Here is a 14,128-nt window from a genome sequence, read left to right as displayed (position 1 = left end):
CTCCCTTTTATTCTCACACTTGGCCTCTGCTAGTATCTTTCCTGTAGTACCTTGGGCTCTTAATTTGTTAAGCACTCTCATGTGTGGTACCTTATCCAAGCCCTCTGAAGATCTAAGTACACAGCACCAACTGTTTTCCTTTGTCTATCCTGCTTGTCATTTCTTCAAATAATTCTAACAGACTTGTCAAGGAAGATCTCCCTTCAGGAAACCATGCAGACTATGTCCTATTTTATCATGAGACTCCAAATACACTGAAACTACATCCTGAACAATTGACTCCAACATCTTCCCAACCACTGAGGTCAGATTAAGTAGCCTATAGTTTCCTTTCATCTGCCTTTCTCCCTTCTGGAAGAGAAGAGTGACATTTGCTATTTTCCATTCCCCTGGAACCATGCCAGAATCAATTGATTCATTAAAGCTCATTACGAATGCCTCCACTATCTCTTCAGCCACCTCTTTCAGAACTGTGAGGTATATACCATCTGGTCTCGGTGGCTTATCTACCTTCAGACCTTTCAGTTTCCCAAGAAGCTCCTCCCTAGTAATGGCAACCTCACACACTTCTGCTCCCTGATACTCTTGAACTTGCAGGATACCGCTCATGTCTTCCACAGTGAAGACTGATGCAAAATACTTATTCAGTTCATCCGCCATCTCCTTGTCCCCCATTACTTCCTCTCCAGCATCATTTTACAGTGGACCAATATCTACTCTCACCTCTCTTTTACATCTTATGTATCTGAATAAACATTTGGTATTCTCTTTAATATTATTGACCAGCATATTCCATCTTTTCCTTTTTTATGACTTTTTAGTTGCCTTCTGTTTGCTTTAAAAAGTTTCCTGATCCTCTAACTTTCACTTTGTTATACACCCTGTTTTTGGCTTTCATGTTGGCTTTGATTTCTCTTGTCAGCCACAGCTGTGTCATCCTGCCTTTAGAATGCTACTTCTTCTTTGAGATGTGTATCTCCTGCGGCTTCCAAATTGCTTCCAGAAATTCAGCCATTGTTGCTCTGCTGCCAATCCTGCCGGTGTTCTTTTCCAATTGATTTTGGCCAGCTCCTTTCTCATTCCTCTGCAATTCCCTGTAAGTCACTAACTCAGTGATCTAGACTATTCATCCAATGAACGTGTGTTCAAATCACACTGTGACAATCTGGGAATATAATGTAATCTTAACATTAGAGACTGCACAGTAGCGTAGTGGTTAGTGCACTGTTTTACAGTACCAGTGACCTATGTTCATTTCCTGCTGGTGCCTGTTAGGAGCTATAAATTCTCTCCATGACTATGTTGGTTTCCTCCAGATGCTCCAGTTTTCTCCCACAGTGCAAAGACATACCAGGTAGTAGGTTAATTGGTCAGTTTTAATTGTTCTGTGATTAGGCTAGGATTAAATTGGGGGATTGCTGGGCAGTGTGGTTTGAAGTGTCAGAAGGGCCTTTTCCTCCTGTACTTCAATAAACAAATATTCTGAAGATTAGTACTAATATTGTGAAATTGTCAACATTTGTAAAGAAAAGGTCATTGTTCGCATTTTTTCCCTCAGTTCAACAACATGCTTGACTTAATTCTAAAGTAGCTTGTTAGTCATTAAAACGATTAAAAAAAATCAAAGCAGACTTCTTGAGTTACTTGGAGCTAAATATTGAACATCACTTTTGCCAGTGACACATACTTAAAATAGTTTTGAAAGCTATGTTGAAATCACAGTATCTAATTTCTAAATAACCAGCCTTCACAAATATGCAGGTAATCGTCCTGTGGACCAAGAACATAGAACATGGATGAGTACAGCACAACAACATTGTGCTGAACCAGCTCCAAAACAAATCAAAAACTCCCCAACACTAATCCCTCCTACCTATACCATGTCCAGATCCCTCCATCTTCCTTACAAACATGTGCCTATCCAAAAGTATCTTCTGCCACTATACCAGACTGTGCATTCTAGGCGTCCGTGACTCTCTGAGTAAAAAGTTTACCCCTCACATCCCCCTTGAACCTATCCCCTCTCATCTTGTGCATGCCCTCTGGTATTGAACATTTCAACCCTGGGGAACAGATACTCTATCCAGTCTATCTGTGCTTCTCATAGCTTGTAAACAATCCAGAGAAAACAATCCAAGTTTATCCAGCTTCTACTTCCAGAACATGGTACTGCAGCATAAAAACCAGGACCAACAGGCTCCGGGACAGCTTCTTCCACCAGGCCATCAGACTGATGAACTCATGCTGATACAACTGTACTTCTGTTATATTGACTATCCTGTTGTACATACTGTTTGTTATAAATTACTATCAATTGCACATTGCCTATTTAGATAGAAGTGTAAAGATTTTTACACATCATGTATATGAAGGATGTAAGTAATAAAGTCAATTCAATTCAATTCGATTCACATGATAGCACGTGCCCTTGAATCCAGGCAGCATCCTGGTAAACCTCTTCTGCACCCTCTCCAAAGCCCCAACATCCTTCCTGTAATGGGGTGACCAGAACTATACACAATACTCCAGGAGTGGTCTAACCAGTGTTGCAACATAACCTCCTGACATTTGAACTCAACGCAAGCAAAGCATTCCATAAGGTTTCTTAGCCACCTTATCGACCTGTGCAGCCACTTTCAAGGAGCTATGAATTTGGACCCCAAGATCTCTGCTCTGCAATACTATTAAAGATCTTGCCCTTAACAGTGTACTGTCTCCTTACATTTTCCCTACTAAGGTGCAACACCTCACATTTATCTGGGTTAAATTCCATCTCCTATTTCTCTGCCCGTATTTAGAACTGATCTATGTTGCACTGTATTCTTTGCCAGTCTTCAACATTATCCACACCTCCACCAATCTTGGTATCATCAGCAAATTTACTAACCCACCATTTACATTTTCATCCTGGTCATTTATATACATCACAAATGGCGAAGTCCCAGCACAGATCCCTGCAGAACTTCACTAATTACAGACCACCAGCTCGAATAAGTCCTTTCAACCACTACCGCCTGTCTTCTGTGCACAAGCCAGTTCTGAATCTGAACAACCAATTCACAGCGGATTCCATGCATCTTCATCTTCTGGATTAGCCTTCCATGAGGGACTTCGTCAAACTTCCAGCTTGAGTAGACAACATCCACTACCCTACCCTCATCAATTTCTCTTGTCACCTTGTCAAAAAACTCAGTCAATTTGATAAAGCATGACCTGCCATGCACAAAGCCATACTAGCTCTCCCTAATTAGACCATGGGTTCCCAAATGTTCATATATGCTATATATCCTTTGCTCATATAAGAAGAGCTGGGATGTGGAATTATGTGATATAAATTTTCTTTTTTGGTATGGACTGAACAGTCTATAAGTTATTAGCTTCAGTGATTTGTTTGGCATCAAGTAACAACTGAAGTTGGCTTTCTTAACCTCTTGCATCTTTCTTAGAAGCCTCAGTTATTAACTCCGTCATGTTAAATTCATGTTTCAAAGTCAATGTTTTGATGGTGATGATGTCCGTTTTGATGGTGATGATGTCCATTTTGAAATTACAGTACTTTTGAAATCCACAAGTGTGATACAGCATCTTGACTGACTTTCATTTTGCACTTTTGTTCCTTACAAGGTATATATACCGTGCTGGTTGCTTTAATGGCTGGGAAAGCAGAAGTGAGGTACAACCCAGCCATCATAAACCCTCCAGACATTGCTGAGTTAATAAAGGAACTGGGGTTTGGTGCTTCTGTGCTGGAGGACAGTGATGGATCAAATGGTCATTTGGAACTGGTTGTGAGTATTCAGTTAAAATATTGTGAAAAAAAATTCCTAAGAAAATTCTCTGATGTAGTAAGACATGACTGCTATCAGCTTTGCTGTGTTTCATCTTGAGAAGTACAGTAATCGTGGACAGGCACTAATTTTTTTCCCAAGATGGTACCAAGTTGCTGCCTCTGGTGAGATTTTGGCTCTGACTTAGTTGTTTATTAAATTTGTAGGAATGGTTTTGTGGACAGAGAGCAGCATTAGGAGTCAAGTCAGGGTTCAGGAATGGTGACGTGGGGAATTTAGAGATTAGATTGGGATTTAGGGACAGGGATGTGGAGGAATTAGAGGTCAGATCTCTGCTCCGTGTTTTGTGTTTGAAATCCAGTGATGTGGATGGGTGAGAAGAACATCTGCCATCCAGGCTCTGCTCTTTGTTCAAAGTCCAACAATGTCAACGGGTGATATAAGCCATTCGCAGTTCGGGCCTTCGCTCTGTGTTCAAAAGCCAAAGATTTGTTAAGTAATAAAGGACATCTGCAATCCAGGCTTTAACCAGGAGTCCAGTTCAGCAGGAGGCATAAGGGCAGCTTAGTTTGGATGTCTCGAGTTTGGGGTCCTGTCATCGGCTAGTCCGGGGGTCAGTACTGAAGGTAGGAGCCCGACAGTTGTTCGGTAGTCCAGAGGTTGAAGCCTGATGGCTGTAGCCTGGAAACTGGAAGCAGGAGGCTTGTCCTGGAGTTGGGGGACCGTCCACGTCTGAACGTGAGTGGGAGTAAGGAAAGGGGCCCATTTTACTGTAGTCGTTTTGTGGCTTGTTGTGTTCTATGTTGTTGGCAAGCATTGTGGGCATGCCATAATGGTACCAGAAGGTGTGGAGATACTTGCAAGTCCCTCAGTTGTGATAGTTGTTAACGCAAATGACGCATTTCCCTGTATGTTACGATGTACCTGTGATAAATCCGTAAAATTCTGGATCCGAAGGAGCTGTTACATCATGTTTCGTTTGAATAATTGAACTTTCAGGCTAAATATTGAGTTGGTTCTAGAGATACATTGCTTCAGTTTTTTGTTGAATGAGTTTGCTTGAAGAAAAAAAAGCTCATAATATTTTCTTTCTATCACCTACCACTATTCCCACTCACTTCCCTGATGTATAAAAATATCATAGATGCAGTGCCATGGGTGCTGACTGTAGTCTAGAAATAAGCACCATTAGATTGGCATGTGTGTGGTATGAAGAAAACATTTTAAAATTTACTCCTAAATAGTAACTTATCCAAGTCTTCTTAAAAATTTTCTATCTAGGTGCGAGAAATGACCTGTGCTTCGTGTGTTCATAATATTGAATCAACACTCATGAAAACTAAAGGCATTTTGTACACATCAGTAGCCCTGGCGACTAATAAAGCTCATGTTAAGTTTGATCCTGAGTGTATCGGACCTCGCGATATCATAAAAATAATAGAGGTGAATTTTTATTTTTTAATATCTTGTGCTGCATTTGAATCTACTTTATTTATATTTTATAGCTGAGTTTATAATGTTTGTCTCTTGATTATGTTGTGGTATAGATTAGAAATTTCCCAATTATACTTCTATTTGTTGTATTATCATAGATGAGGAATACTTTATGGGCACTTGGGTGGAAAAACTTTTTTATCTGTTCTAACAGAAGTTTGCTAATGATGCCGCACTAGTAGCCTAGACAGGGGATCATGTTAAGTGGATGTTAGATTGTCTTACCCATGACTGCACCTTGTTAAAAAGCAATTGTTTGAAGTTATTGACAAGTGTAAACAACTGGCAACTTTCTTTAGAGTAATTGAAAGTCAAAATTACTGCTGATGCTGGAAATCTGCAATAAGAATAGAAAATGATGGTCACGTAACAGGTCAGGCAGAAAGTGAACAAAGAGAAACTGACCAGCTTTCGACTTGAAGTAGAGTCACAAGAGATTCTGCAGATGCTGGAAATCTTGAGCAACACACACAAAATGCTGGTGGAATACAGCAGGCCAGGCAGCATCTATAGGAGAAGCACCATCGACGTTTCGGGCTGAGACCCTTCGTGAGGACTAACTGAAATGTAATCTCTTAGTATCTCTCCTTTCAGTAGTTCTGACGAAGGGTCTCGGCCCGAAACGTCGACAGTGCTTCTCCTATAGATGCTGCCTGGCCTGCTGCGTTCCACCAGCATTTTGTGTGTTGTTGTTTGAATTTCCAGCATCTGCAGATTTCCTCATGATTGATCTATGGAGGTCAACTTCTTCAGGACTGTCTGATGGGTTTCTGCCCAAAATGGCAACTGCTTATTTCCCTCCATGGTTGATGCCTAACCTGCTGAGTTCCTCCAACTTTTTTGTGTGTATTGTTTTGGACCTGAAATGTTAGCTCAATTTCTCTTTCTGTAGGCACTGCTTGAAGTGATAACTGTTTCAAGTATTTTCTGTTTTTGTTTAAATTTCCTGACACAATGGTTGTTGGTGGATGAAGTGTTTTGCCTGTGATCGCAATGCTCCATTAAAAATGGTCACAAACTGTGTTATTCTGTTTTCAATATGCTCATTGAAAAGAAAGCTACCAGTGTTAGCTGAACATGGATAAATGATGTACATTAAATAAAATAAATGAATTAAAATTTTCAACAATGATCAAAGCCCAAGTGCAAATTCTGTTCAAGGATTGTACTAGGATGGTGTAAGCAACAAATAGGTCTGAGGAATCCTGAATTTGTTTCTGTAGGGTCTAGGTTATGGTGCTTCCCTAGTCAAAAAGGATCGCACTGCAAGTCATTTGGATCATCGTGAAGAAATCAGACGGTAGGGTCCATGTTCAAAATAAATGTGCAGTTAATTAAGAAATGACTTGTGCAGACTTTTGTTATTTTTAAAATGATTAGATGATTCTTAGTAAATGATACTTTCTAATGTTTCTGATGGATCATGCCCATTGTCTGCCAGTATAATTTAGAGCATCACTGAGCTTACAGCACCAAAAGAGGCCATTCAACGCATTTCATTTGTACCTGCTGTCTGCAATTTAAAACTGATCGAACTCCATCAAATATTCCTTTGTCCAAATCTTCTTTCATACATTTATCTAGTTTTCTCTAAGAGTTCAGTGATTTCAACTTCAGCTTATTTATTGAACAAAAAATCGAATTTTCCCATGATCATTTTGTAAATAAATTTTTTCTCTTTGGTTTTGTTAATGGTTTAAATCATTAACAAAAACAAATACCAGCCAGCACCATCATGGACACAATCCTCTCTGCCATCGAGAACGTCATCTCAAGAAGCAGTCCTTAAGACCGTCAGCCATAGGAGCAGAATTGGGCCATTCGGCTCATCAGGTCTGCGCCACCTTTCTATCATGGATGATTTATTATCCCTCTCAACACCATTCTCTGCCTTCTTCTCATAACGCTGATGCACTGATTAATCAAGAACCTATGAACTTCCACCTTAAATATATCCAATGACTTGGCCTGCACATTGTCTGAGGCAATTAATTCCACAGAGTCACTAATCTCTGGCTAAAGAAATTTTTCCTCATCTCTGTTCTAAATCAATGTCCCTCAATTCTGAGGCTGTGCCTTCTGGTCCTAGACTCCCCCACTAAATGAAACATCCTCTCCACACCCACTTTTTATAGGCCTTTCAATATTCAATAGGTAGCAATGAGATCCCCCCCTCATTCTTCTAAATTGTGGGTGTAGTCCAAGAGCTGTCAAACACTCCTCATATGTTAACCTTTTCATTCTAGGGATCATTCTCGTGAACCCTCACCAAAGCTAGCACATCTTTTTTTTAGATAAGTGGTCCAAAACTGCTCACAATTCTCCACATGCAGTCTGACTAATGCCTTAAAAAGCCTCAGCATTGCACCCTTGTTTTTTTTATTCTAGTCAATAGACAATAGACAACAGACAATAGGTGCAGAAGTAGACCATTTGGCCCGTTGAGCCTGCACTGCCACTTTGAGATCATGGCTGATCATTTACTATCAATACCCGGTTCCTGCCTTGTCCCCATATCCCTTGATTCCCCTATCCATAAGATACCTATCAAGCTCCTTCTTGAAAGCATCCAGAGAATTGGCCTCCACTACCTTCCGAGGCAGTGCATTCCAGACCCCCACAACTCTCTGGGAGAAGAAGTTTTTCCTTAACTCTGTCCTAAATGACCCACCCCTTATTCTCAAACCATGCCCTCTGGTACTGGACTCTCCCAGCATCAGGAACATATTTCCTGCCTCTATCTTGTCCAATCCCTTAATAATCTTATATGTTGCAATCTGATCCCCTCTCAATCTTCTTAATTCCAGCGTGTAGAAGCCCAGTCTCTCTAACCACTCTGTGTAAGACAGTCCTGACGTCCCAGGAATTAACCTCGTGAATCTACGCTGCACTTCCTCTACAGCTAGGATGTCCTTCCTTAACCCTGGAGACCAAAACTGTACACAATACTCCAGGTGTGGTCTCACCAAGGTTCTGTACAAATGCAAGAGAATTTCCTTGCTCTTGTACTCAATTCCCTTTGTAATAAAGGCGAACATTCCATTAGCCTTCTTCACTGCCTGCTGCACTTGCTCATTCACCTTCAGTGACTAATGAACAAGGACTCCTAGATCTCTTTGTATTCCTCCCTTACCTAACTCTACACCGTTCAGGTAATAATCTGCCTTCCTGTTCTTACTCCCAAAGTGAATAACCTCACACTTATTCACATTAAACGTCATCTGCCAAGTGTCTGCCCACTCACTCAGCCTATCCAAGTCACCCTGAATTCTCCTAGCATCCTCATCACATGTCACACTGCCACCCAGCTTAGTATCATCAGCAAATTTGCTGATGTTATTCTCAATGCCTTCATCTAAATCATTGACGTAAATTGTAAACAGCTGTGGTCCCAATACTGAGCCCTGTGGCACCCCACTAGTCACCACCTGCCATTCTGAGAAACACCCATTCACCGCTACCCTTTGCTTTCTATCTGCCAACCAGTTTTCTGTCCATGTCAATGTCTTCCCCCCGATGCCCTGAGCTTTGATTTTACCCACCAATCTCCTATGTGGGACCTTATCAAATGCCTTCTGAAAATCGAGGTACACTACATCCACTGGATCACCCCCGTTTAACTTCCTGGTTACATCCTCGAAAAACTCCAACAGATTAGTCAAGCATGATTTACCCTTGGTAAATCCATGCTGGCTCAGCCCAATCCTATCACTGCTATCTAGATATGCCACTATTTCCTCCTTAATAATGGACTCTAGCATCTTCCCCACCACCGATGTCAGGCTGACAGGTCGATAGTTCTCTGTTTTCTCCCTCCCTCCTTTCTTAAAAAGTAGGATAACATTAGCCATTCTCCAATCCTCAGGAACTGATCCTGAATCTAAGGAACATTGGAAAATGATTACCAATGCATCCGCAATTTCCAGGGCCACCTCCTTTAGTACCCTAGGATGCAGACCATCTGGACCTGGGGATTTGTCAGCCTTCAGTCCCACCAGTCTTCTCATCACCTTTTCCTTCCTAATGTCAATCTGTTTCATTTCCTCTGTTACCCTATGTCCTTGGCCCATCCATACATCTGGGAGATTGCTTGTGTCTTCCTCAGTGAAAACAGAACTAAAGTACTCATTAAATTCTTCTGCCATTTCTCTGTTTCCCATAACAGTCCTCTCAAAATGAATGCTAACATTGTATTTGCCTTTCTTACCACCAACTCATCCTGTAAATTAATCTTTAAGGAATCCTGTATGAGGTCACTCAAGTCCTTCTGCACCTCTACGTTTTGATTTTTCTCCCCATTTAGAAAATAGACCATGTCTTTATTCCTTATGCCAAAGCGCATGACCATGCACTTCACTACATTATATTCCATCTCCCATTTCCTTGCCCATTCCCCCGATCTGTTTAAGTCCTTTCCTCAACACTAACTGCCCCTCCACCAATCTTCGTATCATCCGCAAACTTGGCAATAAAGCCATCAATTCCTTCATCCAAATCATTGACATGCAATGTGAAAAGAAGTGGTCCCAACACCGACCCTCAACCAGACAGGGCCCCCTTTATTCCCACTCCTTGTTTCTTGCAAGTCAGCAAATCTTCTATCCATGCTAGTACCTTTCCTGTAATACCATGGGCTCGTATCCTGTTAAGCAGCCTCGTGCAGCACCTTGTCAAAGGCTTTCTGACGATCCAAATAAACAACATCCACTGACAACACACTCAAAATGCTGGTGGAATGCAGCAGGCCAGGCTGGAAATTCAATCAACACACACAAAATGCTGGTAGAACACAGCAGATTCAATCAATACACACAAAATGCTGGTGGAACACAGCAGATTCAAGCAACACACACAAAATGCTGGTGGAACACAGCAGATTCAAGCAACACACACAAAATGCTGGTGGAACACAGCAGCTTGAATTTTGTTGCTTAAATTTCCAGCATCTGTGGATTTCCTCGTGTAAACATCCACTGACTCTCCTTTGTCTATCCTGCGTACTATTTCCTCAAAGGATTCCAGCAGGTAAGATTTCCCCTTTAGACAACCATGCTGATTTTGGCCTATTTTATCATGTGCCTCTAAATACCCGGAAACCTCATCCTTAATATTAAACCCCAACATTGTTCTGCCACTGAGGTCAGACTAATTGGCCTATAATTTCCTTTTTTCTGCCTTCCTCCCTTCTTAAAGAGTGAAGTGATGTGCAATTTTGTAGCTCCTTTTTTGTGATAGCAATGACACTCGCTTCTGCCCTTTGACACTCTCGCATTTCTGTCATTCTGGTAGTATCTTCCACAGTGAAGACTGACGCAAATTACTTATTAAGTTAGTCCGCCATTTCTTGTCGTCATTACTACCTGTCCATCATCCAGAGGTCCAATATCCACTCTCGTCACTCTTTTACTCTTTATATAGCTGAAAAAATATTTTTGCATATTTATGTTTGCATTTTTTATATTATTGGGTACCTTATCTTCATATTTCATCTTTTCTCTCTTTATGGCTTTTTTAGTTGCCTTTTGTTGGATTTTAAAAGCTTCACGATCCAACAGTCATCCAGTTGCAGCTCCAGTTCCTTAACATAGTGTTTAAGGAGCTGCAGCTTGATGCACTTCGTGCAGAAGTAGTTAACAGGGAGATTGGAGGTCTCCCAAATTTCCCACATCTCACACAAGGAACATACCACTACTTCCAATCTATTCTCTCATGCACCAGCTATATACTAACAGAAAAAAAACATATTAGACATTTTCTTTCTTACTTAGAACCTCTTGAGATCAATTAAACAGGAATATTTTCCCCACCATGGTTACTAAATACTATTGTATCGAGGTGAACAGTCTAGGCGAGATGCTAAGTAATCACTTGTGCTGCACCAAATCAGTTGTACCTGTTTTCCTTGTGATTTAAAAATCAATCAGTATTAACTTGCAACATAGCAGCACTGCAATTCTAACCAATCATATGTCTTTAGAAATCAATAAAGTGAAATTGAAGGAAGGATATTGTGAAAATTGGATTGAAATTAACTTTTCTTTGAATGTAGTCATTAAAATTGATTGTATGTTAGTGAAAAAACATTCTCATTTTTACTATGTACTGTACCAGCAGTTATGGTTAAAATGACAATAAAAGTAACTTGACTTGATCATGTCCTTGTCACTAAATTAGGACATTTCACCAAATTCTTCACAACTGTTTTCCTTTTCTCTTTTAAAGGCTGTGTATATTTTAACTTGTTAACATCTGCTAGTGATCGATGTTTTCATTGTGATTTCTCTCTCCCTCCCCACCCCCCTGCAGATGGAAGAGGTCATTTCTCATCAGTTTGTTTTTCTGCATTCCTGTGATGGTCATGATGATTTACATGATTGTTGCAGATCATGCATTCTACAAGGGCCATCAGAATGGCTCAACTACTGATGAGTTTGAAGAACACCATGCCTCGATGTTTCTGGAACAGCAGCTCCTTCCAGGGCTCTCCATTATGAATTTGCTGTCCTTCATTCTCTGTCTTCCAGTTCAGGTGTGTATTCTTGTCTAACAGAGGTGTGCTGAATTTAGTTTTTACTGCTTAGACTGCATAGACTATGGAAAGGAGTCATACAGCTCAACTTCTTGTGTAATTCGGATAGCACCATCAATAGCCAATTTAAAACTGAGTATGTGAAACTTGTTGCTTTTTATTTTACACCTTCCTTGTCTGAAGTTGTTTAATTCTTTGTAAAAAGTTTGGTTTCCTTGTTAGTCTTGTACACACCGGAACGTTTGAGCTTGGGCTAGCTTTAACATCAATGTGTAACAGCCACAACTTTTATCTAACTAGAAATCAACATACTGGTGGAGAATGGGGAGTGCTTGTGGGGACAGTTGAAGTCTTAAATCAATGGTCTTTTGTTAGAAGTTGGGAGGAAAATGTAACTCTTTTAACTGTGTACCGAGGCAGGGAAAAGAGGACAAGAATGAAAATACAAAAGGGTTGGTTATATAGAATAGAAGACAAAAGGTTAAATAAAAGATAATGCAAGGCAAAACTGTGTGCTACAGACCAAGAATCTAAATGTGATCTAATCCAAATGATTACGAAGGCTGAGCCCGGTCTTGTTTCCAAACACAAGTTTTCCTGTGGCAACATTGAATAGCAAGCACTGGTGAAAATTTGATTTTTTTTATGTGTGTGGGGTGGTCGTCTCTGTCTTCACCATTCATCAGTCAAGGCGTGTTAGAATGGTTGTAGAAACTCTAGACTAAATCTAAACTTTCTAATTCTTTGATTTAATTGTCAAAAGGAAGCATTCCTTTTATAATTATTTCCTTTCTATATTTTGCATTTTTAAAACCATAATCTTCCTTTTGCAGACTGCACATGTGTATTGTTTCCACTGACGCTAAATTTGGAAAATGCAAAGGCAAATATCTTAGAACTGTTGGGTGAGAGGATGACCATTAATCTGGTGTCTGCCATGGCCCAGTATTGCTTTGCTTACCTGATATGGTGCACAGCTATAGCTTTATGTCCACTACATGAAGTAGGCACTGTCAGCAATATTGCTTTTTGGAATAAACATCAATGTTGGTCACAGCTGTCTTTTCAGCTTTTGTGTACAAGATCAGTGGTACAATTCTGAAGAATTTGGGAATGCTCCTGAATATTCTAGCATCACTTTTACTGCTTCCTCAAAACCTAAAAATGAATGTTATGATTGTCACACACTTCTCTTTGTGGGACTTGGTACTAGCTGAGAATGTTGAATATGTTTTGTTCTTGCAGCATTTTAAAGTTATTTTTGGTTCTTTCAGTTTATAGGAGGCTGGTACTTTTATATCCATGCATACAAGGCACTGAAACACAAAACTGCCAACATGGATGTACTGATAGTTCTTGCCACAACGGTTGCTTTCTTGTACTCCTGTGTTGTACTGGCTGTTGCCATGATGGAGAAGGCCAAAGTAAATCCAGTTACCTTCTTTGATACACCGCCTATGCTGTTTGTCTTCATTGGTTTGGGACGATGGCTTGAGCACATTGCTAAGGTAAGCAAAGTTGTGACTGCAATTTCATTTTTATTCTTAGTCATTTTCCTTTGTTTTGAAACTACCGATTGTGTTTTTGATATCTCTGCGCAGTACCATCTTGATGGTCAGTGAGTTGAGGGGCCTATTTCCTTGCAGAATGACTCCATGACTCCTTGATATTGGTCCCTGGCTTGATACTCGCGATAGAGTGAGGGAGGATTTCTACAATGGAGAACCTGAGGATGAGCTCAAGTAGGCTCATCACACGTGTTGATTCATTTAACGCTTACTGGAGATCCAGTGATGTGGATATATCCATTAGGACCTGGCAAATTTTCTCATTGGTGGCGCTACTGATCTATGTCTTGTTGAAAGCTCAAGTCCCCTGGTCAGAGGGCATTCTGTGCTCTTTCCAAATGCTGTTTATCATTGACGGGCACTGAATAATTAGCATAAAGAAGTGGTATCAGGAGAAGATTTCCTTGTCCAAATTTGGCCTGATGTCATTGGACTGTTTGGGGTGTGAAGCTAGTGTTGAGGGCTCCCAGGGTTCTAGCTGTACCACAGTACTGCATGTCTGGTGTTGTTCTGCTGACTGAATACAACATACAGTACAAAAGTTGGGCACGCCTCTATGGTTTGACTGTGAGTAGAATCATAAGAGCTCATAAACACAAGAGATTCTACAAATCCTGGAAATTCGGAGTAACACTTACAAAATGCTAGAGGAACTAACTACGTCAGACAACGTCTCTGGAAATGAAGAAACAATCAATGTTTTGGGTCATGACCCTTCATCAGGACTGGAAAGGAATTAGGGGGAAGAA

General features: G+C 40.6%; 1 protein-coding gene across 3 annotated transcripts in view; it reads left to right on the top strand.

The window, feature by feature from the left end:
- The window catches only part of atp7a (ATPase copper transporting alpha), an 89,876-nt gene that overhangs the window by 28,739 nt on the left and 47,009 nt on the right, over positions 1-14,128 (top strand). For all 3 annotated transcript variants that reach the window (XM_059976908.1, XM_059976907.1, XM_059976909.1), the window contains 5 exons: positions 3,625-3,788; positions 5,070-5,231; positions 6,506-6,582; positions 11,589-11,811; positions 13,086-13,319. In XM_059976908.1, coding sequence (XP_059832891.1) covers positions 3,625-3,788; positions 5,070-5,231; positions 6,506-6,582; positions 11,589-11,811; positions 13,086-13,319 — 860 coding nt within the window. The remainder of the gene's footprint in view (positions 1-3,624; positions 3,789-5,069; positions 5,232-6,505; positions 6,583-11,588; positions 11,812-13,085; positions 13,320-14,128) is intronic.

This window comes from Hypanus sabinus, chromosome 8 (genome assembly GCF_030144855.1).
Source record: "Hypanus sabinus isolate sHypSab1 chromosome 8, sHypSab1.hap1, whole genome shotgun sequence".
In the NCBI taxonomy this organism is placed as follows: domain Eukaryota; kingdom Metazoa; phylum Chordata; class Chondrichthyes; order Myliobatiformes; family Dasyatidae; genus Hypanus; species Hypanus sabinus.
Note: the sequence above shows the minus strand (reverse complement) of the source record. Positions and strands in the feature narration are given on the sequence as shown.